The 19,569-nt window shown below is 40.4% G+C and overlaps 1 protein-coding gene across 1 annotated transcript in view; it reads right to left on the minus strand.

The window, feature by feature from the left end:
• Positions 1–1,036: 1,036 nt before the first annotated feature.
• Positions 1,037–19,569, minus strand: part of DERL1 (derlin 1) — a 29,255-nt gene continuing 10,722 nt past the window's right edge. The window contains exons 2-8 of the mRNA XM_017855883.1: positions 18,416–18,527; positions 13,547–13,611; positions 12,275–12,301; positions 10,400–10,495; positions 9,166–9,218; positions 6,898–7,008; positions 1,037–3,290 (exon numbers count right to left, since the gene is read on the minus strand). Coding sequence (XP_017711372.1) covers positions 3,152–3,290; positions 6,898–7,008; positions 9,166–9,218; positions 10,400–10,495; positions 12,275–12,301; positions 13,547–13,611; positions 18,416–18,527 — 603 coding nt within the window. The 3' untranslated portion in view covers positions 1,037–3,151. The remainder of the gene's footprint in view (positions 3,291–6,897; positions 7,009–9,165; positions 9,219–10,399; positions 10,496–12,274; positions 12,302–13,546; positions 13,612–18,415; positions 18,528–19,569) is intronic.

Consider the following 19,569-nt stretch of genomic DNA (forward strand, 5'->3'; position numbering starts at 1 on the left):
ATCATTTGAACCGGGGAGGCGGAGGTTGCAGCGAGCTGAGATCATGCCCTGCACTCCAAGCTGGGTGACAGAGTGAGATCCCATCTCAAAAAAGAAAGAAATGAGAGAGAGAGAGAGAGAGAGGGAGAGAGGCAGGGAAGGAGGGGGAGGGAGGGACAGGGAGAAAAAGTAGGGAGGGAGGGAAGGGTAGGAAGGACTGAAGAAAGAAGTAAACACAGGACATGGTATTCCTGGCCAATTTTGATCACCAGTCACTCTGGAAGGCGAACAAGTGAACTGCCAATAAACCCATTTGCTCAGCCCAGCCTTCTAAGATACAAACAGTATAAAGTCCAGAAAGGAGTAACTTCTTCCAAAGGTTAGTTATTCAGAGTGTTAAGTTACTGCTGAAAGTGTAAGAGGGGCAGGGACCTCAGAAACAGAGTTGGCAATAAACGAAGATGTTGGCAACTGCAACATTGCCTATTATTAGATCAGTGTCATTCAAAAGATAGCTTAGAACACAGTGACACTGGCAATGTGTCCTTCTAAATAAGCAGGATCTTTTTCTATTGCTTCAGTATTTGCCCAGTAATAGAAGAGGGACATACATACAGCCTGATTCCTGTCACCTCACCTTGTGATGAGTGAAGTTGGCCTGCCGAAGGCCCAAGATACAGACTGGGAGTTCACCTTCGAGAGAAGAAAAAAAAAAGGGGGGGGGTCAGGAGTGTCATGGTAACTGCTATCTAGTCTGTGTGTGCCTTATGAGGAAATGGGATTAATCTAATTCTATAAAGTTCCAGGGCTCAGGTCCATAAGTAGAAGCTATAAAAATGCCATAAAGCATGCTACAAGCAGATATGACTCCTCACTCAAAGTTAGGAAGCATCCTCCTTCATTAAAATGAAAACCCAGGAAATCTGCATCCAGAAATTAATCCAGCAAAAAATACTGGGTACTTCCTAAATGCTCTTCAAGAGATGACTGGTTACACAAATTATGTGGTATCTAACAGACAGCAGAGCACGGACATGGAAACTTAACACAGACAACCTTCAAGTTGCACATTTTAATTTACAATTTTACCAATAAAAGAATTAGTTTACAAAAGGGAAGTCCTTTATACAAAATAAGGATTTTTTTTTTTTTCCATTTGTAAAGAGAATCCACTGTCATGTTTTGCCTTGCCAAGTCAAAACTCAAATAGCTTGTTTCGGTAAAATTATTCCAGAAAGATAATCCAGACAAAATCAATAACGTCATCAGCTTCCTGACCATGTTGAAGAGGAATAACTTCATGAACATTTTGCCCTGAACTGAAGAGTTCTAAATACTTGTAAACCTTTAGGAAAAAACTGACTGCTGGCAGGCAGCTGACTGGTAAGATGGTACACCGGAGACTTCGGGTCACCCACCGTCAGAATATTCTTATGCATACAATGAGTCTCCACGCCTGTACAATGAGTGTACATGCAACATAATTGGAATAATGGCCTCTAAAATTTTACAAGTAAACTTTATTGTGGCCACAGATCAACAACAAAACATATGACAGTTAAGGTTCAAACTCTCCCCACCTATTTTATCATATAAATTAAATATGGAGAGGTACACACAAACTCTATTCAAAATGAGAAGCTGTTTGCCAACTCTCATTTCCTAGGATAACACACATCACACTGTTTAAGAGCAGGGGAAAGAATAGGCATACTGTTAGAGCACAATGTTTCCTGAAAAGAAACTGATCAAAACGTTTGAAGCCTTTTTAGTTGCCTCAAAGTACGACGGCCACTCAATACTGCTCCTAACAGTCTGCTTTCAGATAACGTCATAAAATAAAATAACTGTGTCAAAAGCCACGGCCTTCAAAAAACTTTATTTGGTTATGAGCCAAGCTCTGATAGGAAAAGCCCACCTACGAAAAAAAAGTTGTGGGTATTTAAGCTGGTCTGATTCACAGAGCTTGTACATTCATGACTCAAAATAACAGACCCTCAAACCCAAATGATTCTAAAGCCATTTCAACCTTAAATCATGTTATTCCCTTAGATGTGCTTATATTAACTTTAAAAAATTATCTCCGTGCAGAGAGGAGCTGCACCTTCCTCACAATTAACTGAAACATGACCAAAAAATGGGGGATAGGCAAAAAAAGGACATTTAAAGAGCGTATGAGGGTCTCCTCCTTTACTCAATGAACACATATCCAGAATGAGAATGAAATGGAATCAATGCCCAGGAGCCTCTCAAAGAGAGCACCTCCCTGTAGCCAACATGATCTGGATCCTCCTAACACAAAGCAACCCAACTACTCGGGGTACACAAAGCCAGTATGCCCTACATATGAAACGCAAAGGGGTTGCATCCCCCATGGTTGAAACCTAACCTCTGCGTTAGACGCAACTCCACTACAGTCTTGATCACTTAACTCAGGAAAAAAACACCCAGCAACAACCCTCATATATCATTAATATCATCTGTGGCCCTCACTGACTCAGTGGTACTTTTTCATAAAAACATCTGAAGAGGTGGCAAATGGTTACAACGGATGTCAGGTCGAAGCAATTCCAAAAGCTGAGAAAGCGCTTCATCCGCTGCTTCAGTCTTCTCCCCCTATTGCTACAGTTCTGCCACCAAAAGGGGAAGATTGCGTGAATATGATTGTTGTGATCAAGCCTTGGCAAAAGTCAATAAATAAGAGAGCCTGTCAAGGGCAGAACAATTTTATGGGCAACCTCTTCTAGTTGCAAATGTTGGGGCTGGGAAAAGTGGGAGGGAGGCATGTGTGCAAGAAAGAGATAAGGGTCCTTTTGAGAAGCGTTTGGTGACCCAGCCCCAGCTCCCCAGCTCAATGCCAGCAGACTAGGACCCGCTAAAACCCATTATTCAGACGGAAAGGGGAGAAGTGAAGACACCAAAAAATGTAGTCAGTTTTGCAATTTGCACCGTTGGTATTTGTTCTTCACAGCAGTGAGGACTTGAATGAGAATTGGGGAACTTGTGGGACACTTGTATTTGTCTTCAGGATTTAAAAAACTTTGTCTTGTACTGAAAGACTACATTCAGTGTGGGTCAGGTCCAACAGTGTTAGCTAGAACGCAGTTGTTAATCGCACCCAGCACTGGGAGAAAATGTGGCTTGAGAGGAGCGGCTGCCCGAGGCCGCCCCTTCACTGGTCTCCAAGTCGAAAGCCCTGGCCCCAGTTGTGTCTCCCGCCTCCGCCATTCTGATCAGCAGCTCGCCTCATGCTAGCAGGGGGCACACCAAATCCTGATACTCCTCCTCTCCTACTGGGCAGCCAGCGGTACCTGGTGCAGAAAGACGGGACACAAAGGGAGAGAAGAGAACAAAGTCACTTTCACATAGGTGACCTCCGAGAACACCTCCCTCTCCTGCTGTTCCCATGGCACTTGTCATGTTGAAGGCGGTGAGGGACAATGTCTTATTTAACTTTGTGTTTTCAGTACTCAGCTCCATGGCCTGACCACAGAAGGCATTCGTTTTTCATGTTTCTTAAATGTATTCAGATTTCAGCTAAATTCACACTCTGAATGTTTTTTTCTCCGCTTATAAAAGTAATCCATGCAGAACAGTATGGAAACAAAAATATTACACCCACAAGCCCAGCAACCAAAGAATGACTGATAGCATCTTGGTATATCCAAATATGGCTCAAACTGGATCAAAGGATACAAAATACATTCACTTTCAAAGGCCAAATCCACAGCCTGCGTGTTTGAGCCTTGCACAGCATTTCTAAAAGGCTCTCAGCTGAGTCCATCAAAGGAGACGGGGGAAGAAGGCTTTCTATGTTGGAAGTATGGGCATGTTTTAAAATTTATTCAGAGTCTGCCTTCCAGGTACATTCTTCTCTTCTCACGGATGGTGGGAGAGCTGGGGCCCCAGAAGGTTACATGATTTCCCACCTTAAAATTAATAAACTAAGAGTTCACAGAACAGCTAAGAGAATTTAAACCCAAGCCTACACTCTCAATAGTATTTTCCAACTATTTCCCATCCTTGATTCTTTTATTAGTGAACTGAGAATGTGTTTAAACCTATTCCACTTAGCAGATCCTAATGTTTAAAATTTTGCTTGAAGGCAGAGAGGATGATCTGACACCTCTGCTTAAACCCTTCTTGGCAGCAAGAGTAAGTCATGACAAGTGACTTGTCCACAGCAGAAACCCTGAAGAGGACAGGCTTTATACTTGACCTTATACAAGAGCAGCTACTCTGTGAACTTACTCAGCGAGCGTTACCTTACACCAGGTGCTGCCTGCTTATAAATTCATTTGATCTTCACAACAACCCCATGAGGTGGGCATTACTATTACTCCTGTTTTATAAACAAGAAAATTGAGCCAACACTGAGTGAAGCGCTTCAAAAGTGACAGGATTCCAACCCAGTGAGCCTGGCTCCAGAGCCTGCACCCTGCACTACTTGTTATACTACATGCCTCCTGCCTGGGAAGGGACAGCAGTCAGTGACTGGAGTCTGTTTACATAATACTCAATATCTTCATGCCTCTTCCCAAAACAGACAACAACCCACTTTTTTATTTTTTTATTTATTTATTTTGAGACGGAGTCTCACTCTATTGCCAGGCTGGAGTCAGTAGCACAGTCTCAGCTCACTGCAACCTCCACGTCCCTGCCCAGCGATTCTCCTGCCTCAGCCTCCCGAGTAGCTGGGATTACGGGCGCCCACCACCATGCCCAGCTAAGTTTTGTATTTTTAGTAGAGCCAGCGTTTCACCATGTTGGCCAGGATGGTCTCGATCTCCCGATCTCGTGATCCACCCATTGGCCTCCCAAAATGCTGGGATTATTGGCATGAGCAACCGCGCCCGGCCAACAACCCCTTTTAAACACAAAATTTAATGTGTACAGAGAAGATACAAGTACTCTAAATGGAATGGAAAATGGTGATACAAATGTATCAGCATTCCATTTAGAAAAATAGTTATACCTTCTTATACTCACCTCCTCCATTTTAAACAAATACAGCTTTACCATTAAATCAAAATGTATTTTCCAAGTGCTGGTTTCTCAACATCCATGCCTTCTGGTACAATAATATTCCTCCAAAGTACATAATAAAATAGAACACTTACAGAAGGCAATGCTAGGGCTGTCTTGCTTTGCTACTCACTCTAAGACAATATGGAAGCCATCTCTACTGCTTAAGTAGATAGTGAAATTAAATGCAAATAATTAGTATAAAAAGATACCATTATACATAATCAACAAAAACTTATGGTAATTTCAAAGCAGTTACTGCTTTTGCAAGGAGCTGTATTTTGTCATCTGATCTTTATGCAAAATTTAGCAGAAGGACTTCCACCAACAGAGAAAGTTCAAGTGGTAGGCAGGCTCCAGGGCTCTGCTGATTTTGCCACTAGAATCTTGCATCCTGTGCTGCCCACAACTGAGAAGTAGCTATAAGCCGTTAAGTTAGAATATGTCCATTTAAAGTAAAGTAACTGTTGGCTGCCCCCCAAAAGCACCAAGCTTTTTTTAATTGATGCATCTGCCATCCTACTTGATAAACCTAGATCAGAAAGCCAAACCTGCTGTTATTATGTCCTTTGATAATTAGAAACCAGATTGGTCATTTGTTTTTTTAGCCTGAAGGCAATTCAAGGCTCAGAAGAGAAACAAGTTTCCTTTTATTCTCTTAAAGAAAAACACACACACCACAACCACCAATATGGCATAGCTCTGTAAATTACAGTTCACAATTTGAAAAGTCTTTGAAAAACATACCCCTACCCTATAAAAGGAGAGGAGAAAGAGGAGGCCTGCTCAAGTTTTACTGCCCTCATTGATCCCTTAGAAGAATGACAGAACTGCAAAACATTAAAATTAGCAAGATGTGAAAGGGTTTGGTTTGTTTGTTTTTTTAAAGCTTTTAAATGCAAGCTATTACTGCATATCCCTGATATGAGATTAGGCGTGATTGTCAGGCAGGCTGTGACACCCAGATGGTGATTTAACTGGTCCCTTCTTTGACAGCCTTTTTGCCTCTCTGACAGAATGGTCACACGACTATTACATGCCTGTGTGTGTGTGTGCGCATCTCCTCTCAGCTCATCAAAATCCTGCTCTCCTACCCCCACCTTCAGGAATATGGCAGCTAGCTTTACTTATGGAGAACCCACTATGTGCTTCCCAACGGTGTATCTTACTTCATGCAGTCTTGTGAGACAGTAGTTTCCCCCACAATTTACAGACTTGCAGACTGAAACTTGGAGGCTTGATTAAGCAACTTTCCCAGTATAAAAACTGCTATCTGAGGGGACTGAGATTCAAACCCAAGTTTGTCTCAAAAACCAAAGCTGTTGCCTTAGCATCCTACTTCAATAAACCCTAAAAGCAGACAAAGAGCACAAACTCCCAGGGGGTTGGGACCATACAAACCTCAAGTCTCTCATTTTAACCCTGAACAGTCCTGTAAAATGGCTACTCCATAGCATTTAATATAAAAATGCTTAAAATTGCTGACTAACAAGCTAACTTACCCTTCCTTGGGCAAAATCATGGGTAAAAAACTGATGGGCCAAGAAAATACACCCCACTATCCTGTGACTCTGCCGATTCCCCAGCCCACTGCTTCGCACTCTGGAGCTGCATCAGGTCCCTCGGCAGGCTCGGTGGGCTGAGAGGCCTCCTGTAATGCTGGAACCCAGCTGTCAGTGGTCCCTGGCTAAAAGAGTAACAAGAAGGCAACGGAGCTGAGGCTTTAATCCCTGACTTCCTGTGACTATGTGACGAGCGTAAGTCATTTGTTGCCTTAGGTTACTCCATCAGATGGGGCATGGGGGTAAATCATACTCCTCATGGAGCTCTTATTAGGATGCATTAAGAACACAGGCACTAAAATGTTAGATGAGACAGGACAAAAGCACTTACAAAAACTGAGGTGTGGATAGAAAATTTCTTCCTCCCAAGTCCATTGGGTATCTGAACATTAGGAAAAAATAAAGATGTCCAACCAGATTTCCAATAAGCTCATTGATTACCCTGCAAAGAGAGCCAAATGAGTTTAAAGACATTCAAGCAATATAGTGAAACGAACCAAGTTTTAACTAATAGCATAAAGAAGAGAGCCTTCAAGGCAGACCATTTAGTCCCTGGGAGTCTGTGAGAGCTGACAATGAGCCCTTTTGTAGTCCGAGTGGCAAATGCATTCTGAGGGAGATGGGAAATCAGTCCTGCTGAACCAATGAGGCCCGCCACTCTTCAAGGCCAGCAGCCCCTCCGACATCTCTTTCAAGCACCAGCCCATCCTCAAAATATTGTTTTTGCTACTTCCTGCCTCAAGAGTTGGGGAAGTTGTAAAGCACGCTTCTGAATGCTTTCAGTCATGAATACTGTATTGATAAAATGTGGGCAAACATGAAGGCTACCAAGAGAGAAGCGTGGGAGTAAGGAAAAGAGGAACAATAAATGCCTGTTCCCCCTTTCCTGGAACTATTAAGCACTTCTCTCTTGCCTCTTGTACCCTTGAGTGTAAGACACCACAGAGATCACTTAGGAAAGCTGACTTGCACCCTGAAATCAACACTGACCTTCTTCAGTTTTCCCATGGCTTACACACAGGTCACCTCAAGAGTGTATAGATCTACTGTTACTATTACGTATCCTGTTTGTCTTCACCTGCAACATGATTCCTGTCAGGGACAAATCAACACCTGCAACTACTTTAGACTTCGCCTTCCTGGGTGGAAGAGCAGCTTTACCAAGTTCAGAACATGCTTTGCTCTAAACAGTCCGCTCCATTCATTCACTTCTCCCCAACAATATGCAGAAGAAGTCAGGATCACACAGAGCAAATAAGTCAGATACATGAAGAACCAGCACTATAAAAATCGATTGAAATATTAAAAAGTAGTTTGTAGTATAAGAAATGGGAGTTCTGGCGGGGTGCAGTGGCTCATGCCTGTAATCCCAGCACTTTGGGAGGCCAAGGCGGGAGGATCATTTGAGGTCAGGAATTTGAGACCAGCCTGGGCAATATGGTGAAACCTCATCTCTACAACAAATACAAAAATTAGCTGGGTGTGGTGGTGCACACCTGTAATCCCAGCTACTCAGGAGGCTGAGGTATGAGAATTGCTTGAACCTGGGAAGCAGAGGTTGCAGTGAGCCAAGATCGTACCACTGAACTTCAACCTCAGTGACAGAGCGAGACCCCATCTCAAAAAAAATAATAATAATAAGTAAATAAATAAACAGAAAATATGAACCAATGGGAGTTCTTAGAGAAGCTGCATCTTGGTATCCTCCCTTTAAAATTCTGACTGGATAAGTTAAAGGTATTCCTATGTCTAGTTCTAATTCCTGACCAATAGACTAGATATTTGACCCTGGTTGGCCAAAAGTTCTGTATTATCAGCTAGGCACGGTGGCTCACGCCTGTAATTCCAGCACTTTGGGAGGCCAAGGCAGGCAGATCATTTGAGGTTAGGAGTTTGAGAACAGACTGGCAAACACAGTGAAACCCTGTCTCTACTAAAAATGTCAAAAAAAAAAAAAAAAAAAATAGCCAGGCGTGGAGGCGGGTGCCTGCAATCCCAGCCACTCGGGAGGCTGAGGCAGGAGAATCGCTTGAACCATGAGGCAAAGGTTACAATGAGCCAAGATCGCACCATTGCACTCCAGCCTGGGCAACAAAAGTGAAACTGCATCTCAAAAAAAAAAAAAAAAAAAAAAAAAAAAAAAAGTTCTGTATTATCAAACCACTTGCAAAATTATATCCTATCTAAGAATATGGATTTCTATGACTGATCAGCAGTCTCCAACGCATTCTGGAAATGCCTTAAGAATATAAGACATAGTAATTTTATACATAGCTCTTAGAGGAGTCAACTCAGACAAAAATTAGGTCTCTGCTCAATCTGAATAGTGAATCCAGAAATACATATTTATTGCTATACACACATAGCGACATACTGTGTGTAACAGTAAGTTAACAAAATCACAACCATTCAATGTTAAATGTGCTTAAAGCCCCGCAATCTAATCAATTCCATTGAGGTGAAATTATCCCATAAGTACAAGGTTCTAATGCATCAATGTTGAGATTCTTTAAAGTTGTATAAAGGTTAGAGAAAGATAAAAACTAATGGAAATCTCCCAAGGATTAGTTTCCAATTAAATAAATCTAATATCACTTACGAGCCTCCGATGATATAGTTGAATCCAAGGATAACCCAGGGTAAATAGCAGGCCTAGGATGGAATGAATATATGCAAATGTGAGTAGCCACACCTGACGAGGACACAGCTACTACAGGGACTAAAATGGGTAAGGATACACTGACAAGCGCTTTATATAAATCCTCTGGAAGGTTACCGCAAAATTTCTCAGATCAATCTAGCATATTCCCACTATACTTAAACCTTCCTATCTAAAACTAGACTTACTTGTGTATTTGTAACTGGAAGGACACAGTACTTTGCCCACAGGTCTGCTGCAATACAGGCCCTGCTGAATTGCTATTAACAAACAGCTTCAAAAAGCAGATGAGTGTCCTACAGATGCTACTAAAAGCAAGGCCCATGAGAGAATCACACTAAGATTCCAGCCAACAAATTGTTACAAATAAAATAAACATACCCCATCTTTTTAGGTTCTTCTTTTACATATCTTGCAAAATTATTCTGAATTTTTATCTCATCACACATTGACATCTTAAACTAATACTCTCCCAAATAAGAAAGCTCTTCAGATGAACATTTGAGCCTCTTACCAAATCCAAGACATCATACCAAGAGCTAAAGGAGTTGCAAGAAACTTCACAAACTAGGAAAGAGAGGGTTATACTTAAACAACTTTACAGCTACATGTGGTAAGTACTAAAGAGACACACAAAGTATTGAAAAAGCCCAAAGGTAAGACGAATTCTAGGCAGGAGACTCAGGAAATATGTTCAGTTCCAATTCAAATTAAGAATGGGTAGGATTTTTACGAAAAAGAGAATCAAGATGTTACAGGCGGAAAATTGTGAAAGAATGTACAAAGAGAAGTGTTTGGGGGCAAAAACAGTCTGTTTCAGCTACAGTATAAAGCAAATAACAGGGAATGAGGGAGTGATAAGAACTGATTTGTAAAGGCAGGGTTTCACATGAGTTATCTCTCCTTCTCTCTAACACAGACACATAAGATCACTCAGGGACATATCCCTGAGGGGCCTGAGGTAGAGAGGGAGTGAAGAAACAAAGGCTAGCAACAGACTCCAGGTTGGCTAATTAAATAGAGCTGGGATTGAGGAGGGCAGAAAGGGGCTTGCCTGTGGTACACTGCTCTGCAGTGACCTCTTCTGGATGAGTCAGAAAGTACATCTCTGGACCGAAGAGGGATTTCTGCAAAGACAAATGAAAACGATACTTTCCCAACCAAGGTAAAGTACCTTAAATCGTGTTCCAAACCAAAATGATACAATCATGTCTCTGTTCAGCTGGGCCCAGACATAAAGTACTGACATGATCAGAGGAATCATCAGCAACTGCAAAAGAAGTCGACATGTAAAAACCAAGCTCCAGAGGCACATAAAAACTGTGTACATCTACTGTGCTTCTTACCCCTCCTCTTCACAACAATCCTCACCTGGGTAAAGGGAAACTCATCCGATCAGAATTATAAATTGATCCTATTATTTATCATAAAATGAATACTACAAAATCCTATAATAAAATACAACAAAACTACATCATTTTAGATGGATTCAGAAATGTAAGAGTCAAGCTCTGTTATTTACAAAAAGCAACAAAGCATTACCATATAATCTCAATTTTTAAAAAAATCCATATACATGCCTAGAAAATACTAGAAACCATTACCATCACATGCCTAGAAAATACTAGACAACCATCATTGTCAATGTTCAAACACCAAAAAGAGGCCAGAAATGAGCAAGGAAAGCAATGATTTAGATAACTCATGTAAGAGCTTCAAAGATTTAGCTGACTTAAGATCTTCAAAATAAAACAGCTGTAGGCCAGGCACAGTGGCTCACGCCTGTAATCCTAACACTTTGGGAGGCCAAGGCAGGCAGATCATGAGGTCAGGAGTTCAAGACCAGCCTGACCAACATGGTGAAATCCCATCTCTAATTAAAATACAAAAAATTAGCCGGGCGTGGTGGCATGCATCTGTAATCCCAGCTACTTGGGAAGCTGAGGCAGGAGAATCGCTTGAATCCGGGAGGCGGAGGCTGCAGTGAGCAGAGGTCGAGCCACTGTACTCCAGCCTGGGCAACAGAGCAAGACTCTGTCTCAAAAATAAATAAATAAAACAGTTGTAATTCTATAATTTCAAAATACACATAATTAACCCCATAGTTAATGCAATTTCAACTTCTGACAAAGGCCACTAACAGTATATATATATATATATATATATGTGTGTGTGTGTGTATATGTGTGTGTGTGTGTGTGTGTGTGTGTGTATTTCACATTTTCTCTATCCATTTGTCCATTGATGGACACTTAGGCTGGTTTCATATCTTTGCTATTATGAATAGTGCTACAGTAAACATGTGAATGCAGGCATCTCTTTGATATACTGATTTCTTTTCCCTTAGATAAATACCCAGTAGTTGGAATCCTGGATCATATGGTAGTTCTACTTTTAGTTTTTTGACAAATGTCCATACTGTTTCCCATAGTGGCTAAACTAATTTACATTTCTACCAACAGTGTGTAAGAGTTGCCTGTTTTTATCCGTGCTAGCATCTGTTATGTTTTGTCTTTTTCATAATGGTAATTCTAACTTCCAGCTGCATCCATGTCCCTACAAAGGACACGAACTCATCCTTTTTTATGGCTGCAGAGTATTCCATGGTGTATATGTGCCACATTTTCTTAATCCAGTCTGTCACTGATGGACAATTGGGTTGATTCCAAGTCTTTGCTATTGTAAATAGTGACGCAATAAACATACGTGTGCATGTGTCTTTATAGCAGCATGACTTATAATCCTTTGGGTATATCCCCAGTAGTGGGGTGGCTGGGTCAAATGGTATTTCTAGTTCTAGATCCTTGAGGAATCGCCACACTGTTTTCCACAATGGTTGAACTAGTTTACAGTCCCACCAACAGTGTAAAAGTGTTCTTATTTCTCCACATCCTCTCCAGCACCTGTTGTTTCCTGATTTTTTTAATGATTGCCAATCTAACTGGTGTGAGATGGTATCTCATTGTGGTTTTGATTTGCATTTCTCTGATGGCGAGTGATGATTTGAAACATATGAAAGGGCAAATAGATAGTTTAAAGGGACACTTACCTGCATATCCATTGTTAAGCCAGTAATCTTGGTTTGTAAAGTTAAAGATCAGATATAAAAGCAGCATTCTGTACCTAGTCAAGATTGATATGTGTATTTTCCCCCCACTTAAAAGTTCACTCGGCCAGGTGTAATTTGGCTCATGCCTGTAATCTCTGTACTTTGGAAAGCCAAGATGGGAGGATTGCTTGAGGCCAGGAGTTCCAAACCAGCCTGGGCAATACAGCAAGACCCCATCTCTAATTTATATACATTTTTTTATTAAAAAAATTTTTAAGTTAATTCCAGTGTTCTGAAGGAAAATACTTTTCTATAGTTCAGATTGCTTAAAACGGTCCACAACACAAAGGTATCTACTCTTCATTACGCATATTTCATTCGACGATACCATGACAAGAACACAGTAGAAATCAGCAGCTTCAGCCTATGACTTAGTCTGGTCACCCAGCATTCTTTTTCTCTGCTATTGCATTTTAACGTCTCTCCTTCAAATAAAGGATAAAGATGCCTGTAGCCTTTGAAGGAAATAATCATTCTACTTACATTCTCAGGGCTCTATAGCATGGTTAAAGTCCAAAATATTTTTTTCCTTCCCTTAAAGGAGGGGAAAGGGCATCCACAGTACCACATTTTCTGGCCCTTGGCCAAGTTTAAATGGAAGCTGAGCCCAAAGGCAATTTTGAGCTCACCAATTTTGCACAGGACCTGAGACATCAAGAGCTGCTGCTGCTCTCACCATCTGTAAGAGTCCTGCAGTTGGAGGGCGGCTGACAACTGCTATTGATACAAAGCAGAGAAACGTACTGTGTCCCTTCCCAGAGCTGGGTACTTTATAGAGGGACTGAATTACTATGTAGGACCCCAGAGAAGGACGACAATGAAGTCAGAAAAGGATGCTGGGTGTAAATTAATTTTCTGATAAGGACCACAGATTTCAAAAGCTGTTTCATGGCACGGACTCTCTTTGTGCCTCAGTCAACAAGCTCTCACACATGAGAACACAAAGAACTGGGAACAAGAAGAGGGAACAGTCATAAAACTACTCAACCAAAGGTGGGAAAATAATCCCACAAATGGTAAGATAACGCATAATTCAAGGGCTATATGATTTACTACAGCTTTTTTTAAAAAAAACTTTAATTATTCTTATTAACTGTAGTCAATTAAGATGCAAATATTGTAATTTGAAATGTTTATATAATACGGTCTATTTCCCCAAACCTGGAAAAAACTGGTTTTATTTCTGGCCCAAAATCACAGACTGAAGGATACCACGATGCAAATCCAGTTAAAGAGGAGCATGAATAAATAGTCTGCTGGCCTCCCATCAAAAGCTCCTGGAAACAAAAACAAGCCAAATGTCATGGTTCAGAATTTCAGAACAAAGTTAACATCTACATAGAGAAACACTTCAAAAGTTATAGAAAAAGCCAAAATGAGAACATTTTAAAAACCACTCGTCTCTAGAAAAGTGAATTTTTTTACATATCTAAACAATGTCCCCAATAAAGCCCTGAATCAAAGTTATCTGAGTAAGGTTAATCTATGCTCTCCTAACTGAATTCCAATAAGTGACATGCTCTGACTACCACAGGCTAAAACAGATGCAGAGAAAGTACAGTCAATTCCACAGCTACTGAGCCCTGCATCCCAAAGACCAGTGAGGCCCCCCAAGCTCCTTCCCAGCCTGTCAGCCTTTCCTTCTTGGCTCTCACCGTGACCTGAAGGCCACATTCAGGATGACACGCTTGATCCCTGTCCTCCTCCACTAGACTGTAAGCTCTGTCGGAGGAGGAACCATGGCTGTTTTGTCTCCTGTTGTGTATCCTCCAGCATGGCTATGCTGGGAGGTACTTACCATTATTATTACAAACACAAACACACACACACAACCACCTGTACCACACTGGCCTTAGATACTGAAAAAGAAAGTCTCTGTCTTCCAGAGACTTACATTCTACCAGGTGAATACAATGTGGGGGAAAGAGGGAATAAAGCATCCCCAAACCTTTCCATAGCCTCTGACTCAATCCTCATACTGCATCTGGAACGGAGAATGCAAAGACCTATGACCTGCTTCTTACAGATGCGGAGTTAAAGTCACATGACCAAAGCCACAGAGCTTGTTAGAAGCAGAGTGACATCAAATTACTAGCACAGTGCTGCTGTCACTGCGCCATATGCCTTACTGGGCAGAATAATCAACAACGGCCTCTCTTATAAGCATGATTCCTAATGCCTTCAGTTAGAAGACTTTAAGAGAAGCAAAAAAAAAAAAAAAAAAAAAAAAAAAAAAAAAAAAAAAAAACCAGAAATGACTGTAAGATCACTCTAGCTTGAAAGTTACTTTCCCTCCCCACTCCACACCCCCTCACAGCTACATGATATAGCTAGACAATTTAAAAAAAGAAACCCAACAAGTGTCAGTAAGGCAGAAAGATATATCTAAAACAAAATAGGTTTCCAGCAAAAGTGTCATCTACTCTCCTTTATTTCTCCCTTGATACCTCAAAGCACACTTTAGCCACAGTGTTAAGCAGGCCTAATGCTAGAGGATCACAATGATGAATCAGAGCTGAAATTCTAACACAATTTCTGAATTTTAATAATAGCTGTGCTTCTTTTGATGTGGCTTTGGCTGTCTGATTCCTAAGGAGTCTTTAGACTGAGTACTTAAAATATTGTAATCATATAAATTACAGTACTATATTATCTGACACGCTTGCAACTCAGAATTTACAAATTAACTGGTTTCAAATTACAGTCTTTCAGTTCAAATCAGAAACCTCATAAATAAGTCAACTCTGCTATATACCTAACAATTTAGTGAGGCAGGAAAATATGCAGGTGGCAAACATTTTGTCAAGATGTTAACTTAAAGCTGTGTGGCTGAGAGAAAACTGGGGATCAGTGAACCTGGGTTCCAGTCCTAACTGCATTAACTCAAAGAGCTTTGTGACTTTTGGGACATGTCACCACCACTCCAGATCACTGTTTTCTTATCTATGAAGTAAGAGCGTTAAATAGAATGATCTCAAAAGTTCCCCTCTACACATTCATAGCAGCTATTATTCACAATGACCAAAAAATGAAACCAAGTCAAATGTCTATCAACTGATGCCTGAATAAACCAAATGAGGTATATCCATACGATGGAATCTTAATTGGCGATATAATGAAATGAAGTACTGACACATGCTATATGGAAGAATCTTGAAAACATTATGCTGTATAAAAGACATAAGTCACAAAAGGCAACAAAATACTGTATGATTTTAAGAAATGCCCAGAACAGACAAATCTAAAGAGTCAATAAGACCAGTGGTTTTGGTCGGGTACAGTGGCTTACACCTATAATCCCAGCACTTTGGGAGGCTGAGGTGGGCGAATCACTTGAGGTCAGGAGTTTGAGACCAGCCTGGCCAACATGGTGAAACCCTGTCTACTAAAAATACAAAAATTAGCCGGGCATGGTGGCACGTACCTGGAGTCCCAGCTACTCAGGAGCCTGAGGCACGAGAATTGCTTGAACCCAGGAGGCAGAGGTTGCAGTCAGCTGAGATCATGCCACTGCACTCCAGCCTGGGTGACAGAGTAAAACTGTATCTCAAAAAAAATAAACAAAAACCAAAAAAAAAAGAGTGGCCATGGAATTATTGCAATTTAGGTTTAAAAATAGCATTAGAATTATTTTTTAAGTCCTTATAGTTCATAGTTAAATTCTGAAATATTTACCAATGAAATGTCTGGCAAAATTGCTTCAAAAAATCAGGGGTGGAGGACAGTCATAGATATAAATAAAACAAGATTGGTTATGAGGTAACTATTAGAGGTGATAACCATTAGATGGTTAAGCAGGGTTCATACTGACACACACTACAACAGAGATGAGCCTTAAAAACATTGTGATAAGTGAAAGAAGTCAGTCACCAGAGGACATACGAAATGTCCTGAATAGGTGAATCCATAGACACAGAAAGTAGTTTAGTGGTTGCCAGAGGCTGGGAGGAGGGGAAGAGGAGGGTAAACTGTGACTGCTTTGGCTTTTTTAGGAAGTGATGAAAATGTTCTGGAATTAGATTGTGGTGACAGCTGCATAACATTGTGAATATACTAAAGATCACTGAATTGTACACCTTAAAATGGTTAAAATGATGAATTTTATGTTAATGCGAATTTGGTCTCAACAAAAAGAAAAAAGGTTCATTGACTTTCCCTCCACTTTTTCATATGTTTGAAAATTTTCCAGAATAAAATTTTAAATAAACGATCATAGATCATCCACACTTAATCTATTTTACTACTGAGATAACATTTACTATCAATATAAAAAAATTACTCCAGCTGGACACAGTGGCTCACACCTGTAATCCTAGCACTTTGGGAGGCCAAGGTGGGCAGATCTCTCTGGCCCAGGAGTTCAAGACCAGGCTGGGCAACATAGTGAAACCCCATCTCTACAAAAATACAAAAGTCAGCCAGGTGTGGCAGTTTAACACCCATACCTGTAGCTACTAGGGAGGCTAAGGTGGGAGGATCACTTGAACCCAGGCACTCAAGGCTGCAGGGAGCCATGACCGTGCCACTATACTCCAGCCTGGGTGACAGAATAAGACCCTGTCTCAAAAAAAACAAACAAACAAAAATTACTCTAACAAATTAATCCTCAATTAAGTTATACCAGAAAGGTAGACTGCTAAGCACTCAGTATCATAATGGCTCCAATCGGAACAAAGGAGAATAAAAATCACATATTCTGGTAAATTTAAAGATCAAACCCCTGATATGGTGGTGAGAGGACTGGTTGTCAGTTTCACTTCTGCCAAGTTACTTCACTTCCTTGAATCTCCTATTCATCTTTTGGTAAAACTCAGGAAATAAACTAGGTTCCTCCCAATAGTAATATAATAGTCTATGACCTTATACTTTGTATTAATACAATTTCTTTATTTTGAAAAAGAACCTAGTAGCAAATGCCAATTTAAGGAAAAATGTTACTTGACATCAAATACCCATCCTACTATTTCCCTGCAGTGATGAGGCTGATTCACAATTCTCAACCATATGAACACTGACTTACATTTAAGGGTGGTTCAGAGTTCTCTACCCTGAGGTAACAGCGAGCAAGTTTAAAAAGTCTCTGAAGTCAGTCAGCCATTTCAAAATCATTTAAATTTAACAAAATTATATCCATATTGTAACACAGCGTATTGATGCATTGTTTCTTTAGTGTAAGCAACTCAGAAAAGCATATAAGGTATCATAGGAAATAAATGACAATTCAGTAAGATTTTTCGAACTTATCCATAATATTACGTAGGTTGGCTGGGCGCGTTGGCTCACACCTGTAATCCCAGCACTTTGGGAGGCCGAGGCAGGCGGATTACTTGAGGTCAGGAGTTTGAGATCAGCCTGGCCAACAGGGTGAAACCCCGTCTCTACTAAAATTACAAAAATTAGCCAGGTATGGTGGCAGGTGCCTATAATCTCAGCTACTCAGGAGGCTGAGGCACGAGACTTGCTTGATCCCGAGAGGCAGAGGCTACAGTGAACTGAGATGGCACCACTGCACTCCAGCCTAGGCAACAGAGCAAGACTGCCTCAAAAAATAAATAAATAAATAAAATAAAATATTACATTGGTATTCATACCTGATAAACTATCACGTATCATTAAATTTTGGCTATACACTGCACTTTAGAGTTGAGTTTTTCAACTGGAGAATAAATCTAGGCTTTTAATTACATAAATTAGTGTTTTTCAACCCCAATCTAGAAGACATATATACTCCAGCCCAATTTTGCACTGAAGGACAAGGACTGCTGCAAAAGAAATGAGTGAGACTGTCAAAATAAATGAGAGGCATACAGCTTAGCCACTAAGGAGATGGACATGCCTCTGATCTGCTACTTTTTGCATCTATAAAACGGTAACACTGCTACTTATACCTCAGGATGTTGTGAGGATTAAAAATTGAATAAGCTAAGTGCCTGGTGCAGTCCCGGCACAGTCACTGAGCATTTACTATCCATACGCAGTTTCTTTTTGTAATGCTAACTGCCCTCCAAATTCCTCCAAAGAAAACACATGGATTAGTAAATGAGAAAGAAACAATACTTAAAACAACTATGGGTAACATACCTGTTTCAAGTCGTGTAGAATACTGATATAAGAAATACAAATTGACCAAATAAAGAAATCCAGTTCCTGGACCCACAGGGAAATAAAAGGTGGCAGTGATTGGCCTCCAAATCTGTCCAGATCAAAATAAACACAGCTGTTAGTTTCTATAAGCCTGGTTATTTTTTTCCCTTTTAACTAAACAAAATTAACCCCTGCAAAGCATCCTCCTTAATGAGAGGTATGAAAGTGATACTACCAACACAATTCAAGAAAACAGCTGAAGAAAAGTGTTCACACCAGTTACGATCACATCAATTTGCAAATCAACGGAATAAAACGACATCATAAAATAAGCAACAAATATTTCTAAACGAGTTGAAACAAAATCAATACTACATGAGTACATGGTCAGTCTTTACTGAGATCAGGCATACAAGTAAGCCTACATCAAAAAATGAATTACAAAGGCTTAATTTCCAACCGTACAGTAATGCCTCTATTTAGGGAAAGAATATTCTAGAATGACAAACCTTGTCCAAAAATGCCATATTCAAAGGCAGAAGTAAAACAACAATTTTTTATTCAAACCAATGCACTAAATAGGCAATAGGGGCACTTTTTCTTTAAAAACATTTCCCTGAAAAAACAAAACATAAGAAGGGTCTAAAGTAATAAGTAGGCCAAGTTCAGTGGCTCATGCCCTGTAATCCCAGCATTTTAGAAAGACGAGGCGGGCAGATCACCTGAGATCAAAAGTTCAAGACCAGCCTGGCCAACATGGTGACACTACATCCCTACTAAAAATATAAAAATTAGCCAGGTGTGGTGGCAGGCGCCTGTAATCTCAGTTACTTGGGAGGCTGAGGCAGGAGAATCGCTCCATCTCAAAAAAATAAAATTAAATTAAATAATAAAGTAACAAGTAAGCCTCATTATCAACTTCCAGTCTCCCAGTTCCAACAACAGCTGATCAGTGTCTTGTATTTCCTCTAAGAAACACGTACTACCATTACTCCTTCTTCTTTATTCTACTCTATATGGCACTGTTTTATACCTTGGTTCATTCCCGACAAAATATTTTAATTGGCTTCACAGTATTCCTTGTATGTGAATGTCTAAAGTTTTGTTTAAACTGTTACAATGCCACAATGAATATTCCTGTAAATCCTCTT

This window comes from Rhinopithecus bieti, unplaced genomic scaffold (genome assembly GCF_001698545.2).
Source record: "Rhinopithecus bieti isolate Rb0 unplaced genomic scaffold, ASM169854v2 scaffold_38631, whole genome shotgun sequence".
Classification (NCBI taxonomy): Eukaryota; Metazoa; Chordata; class Mammalia; order Primates; family Cercopithecidae; genus Rhinopithecus; species Rhinopithecus bieti.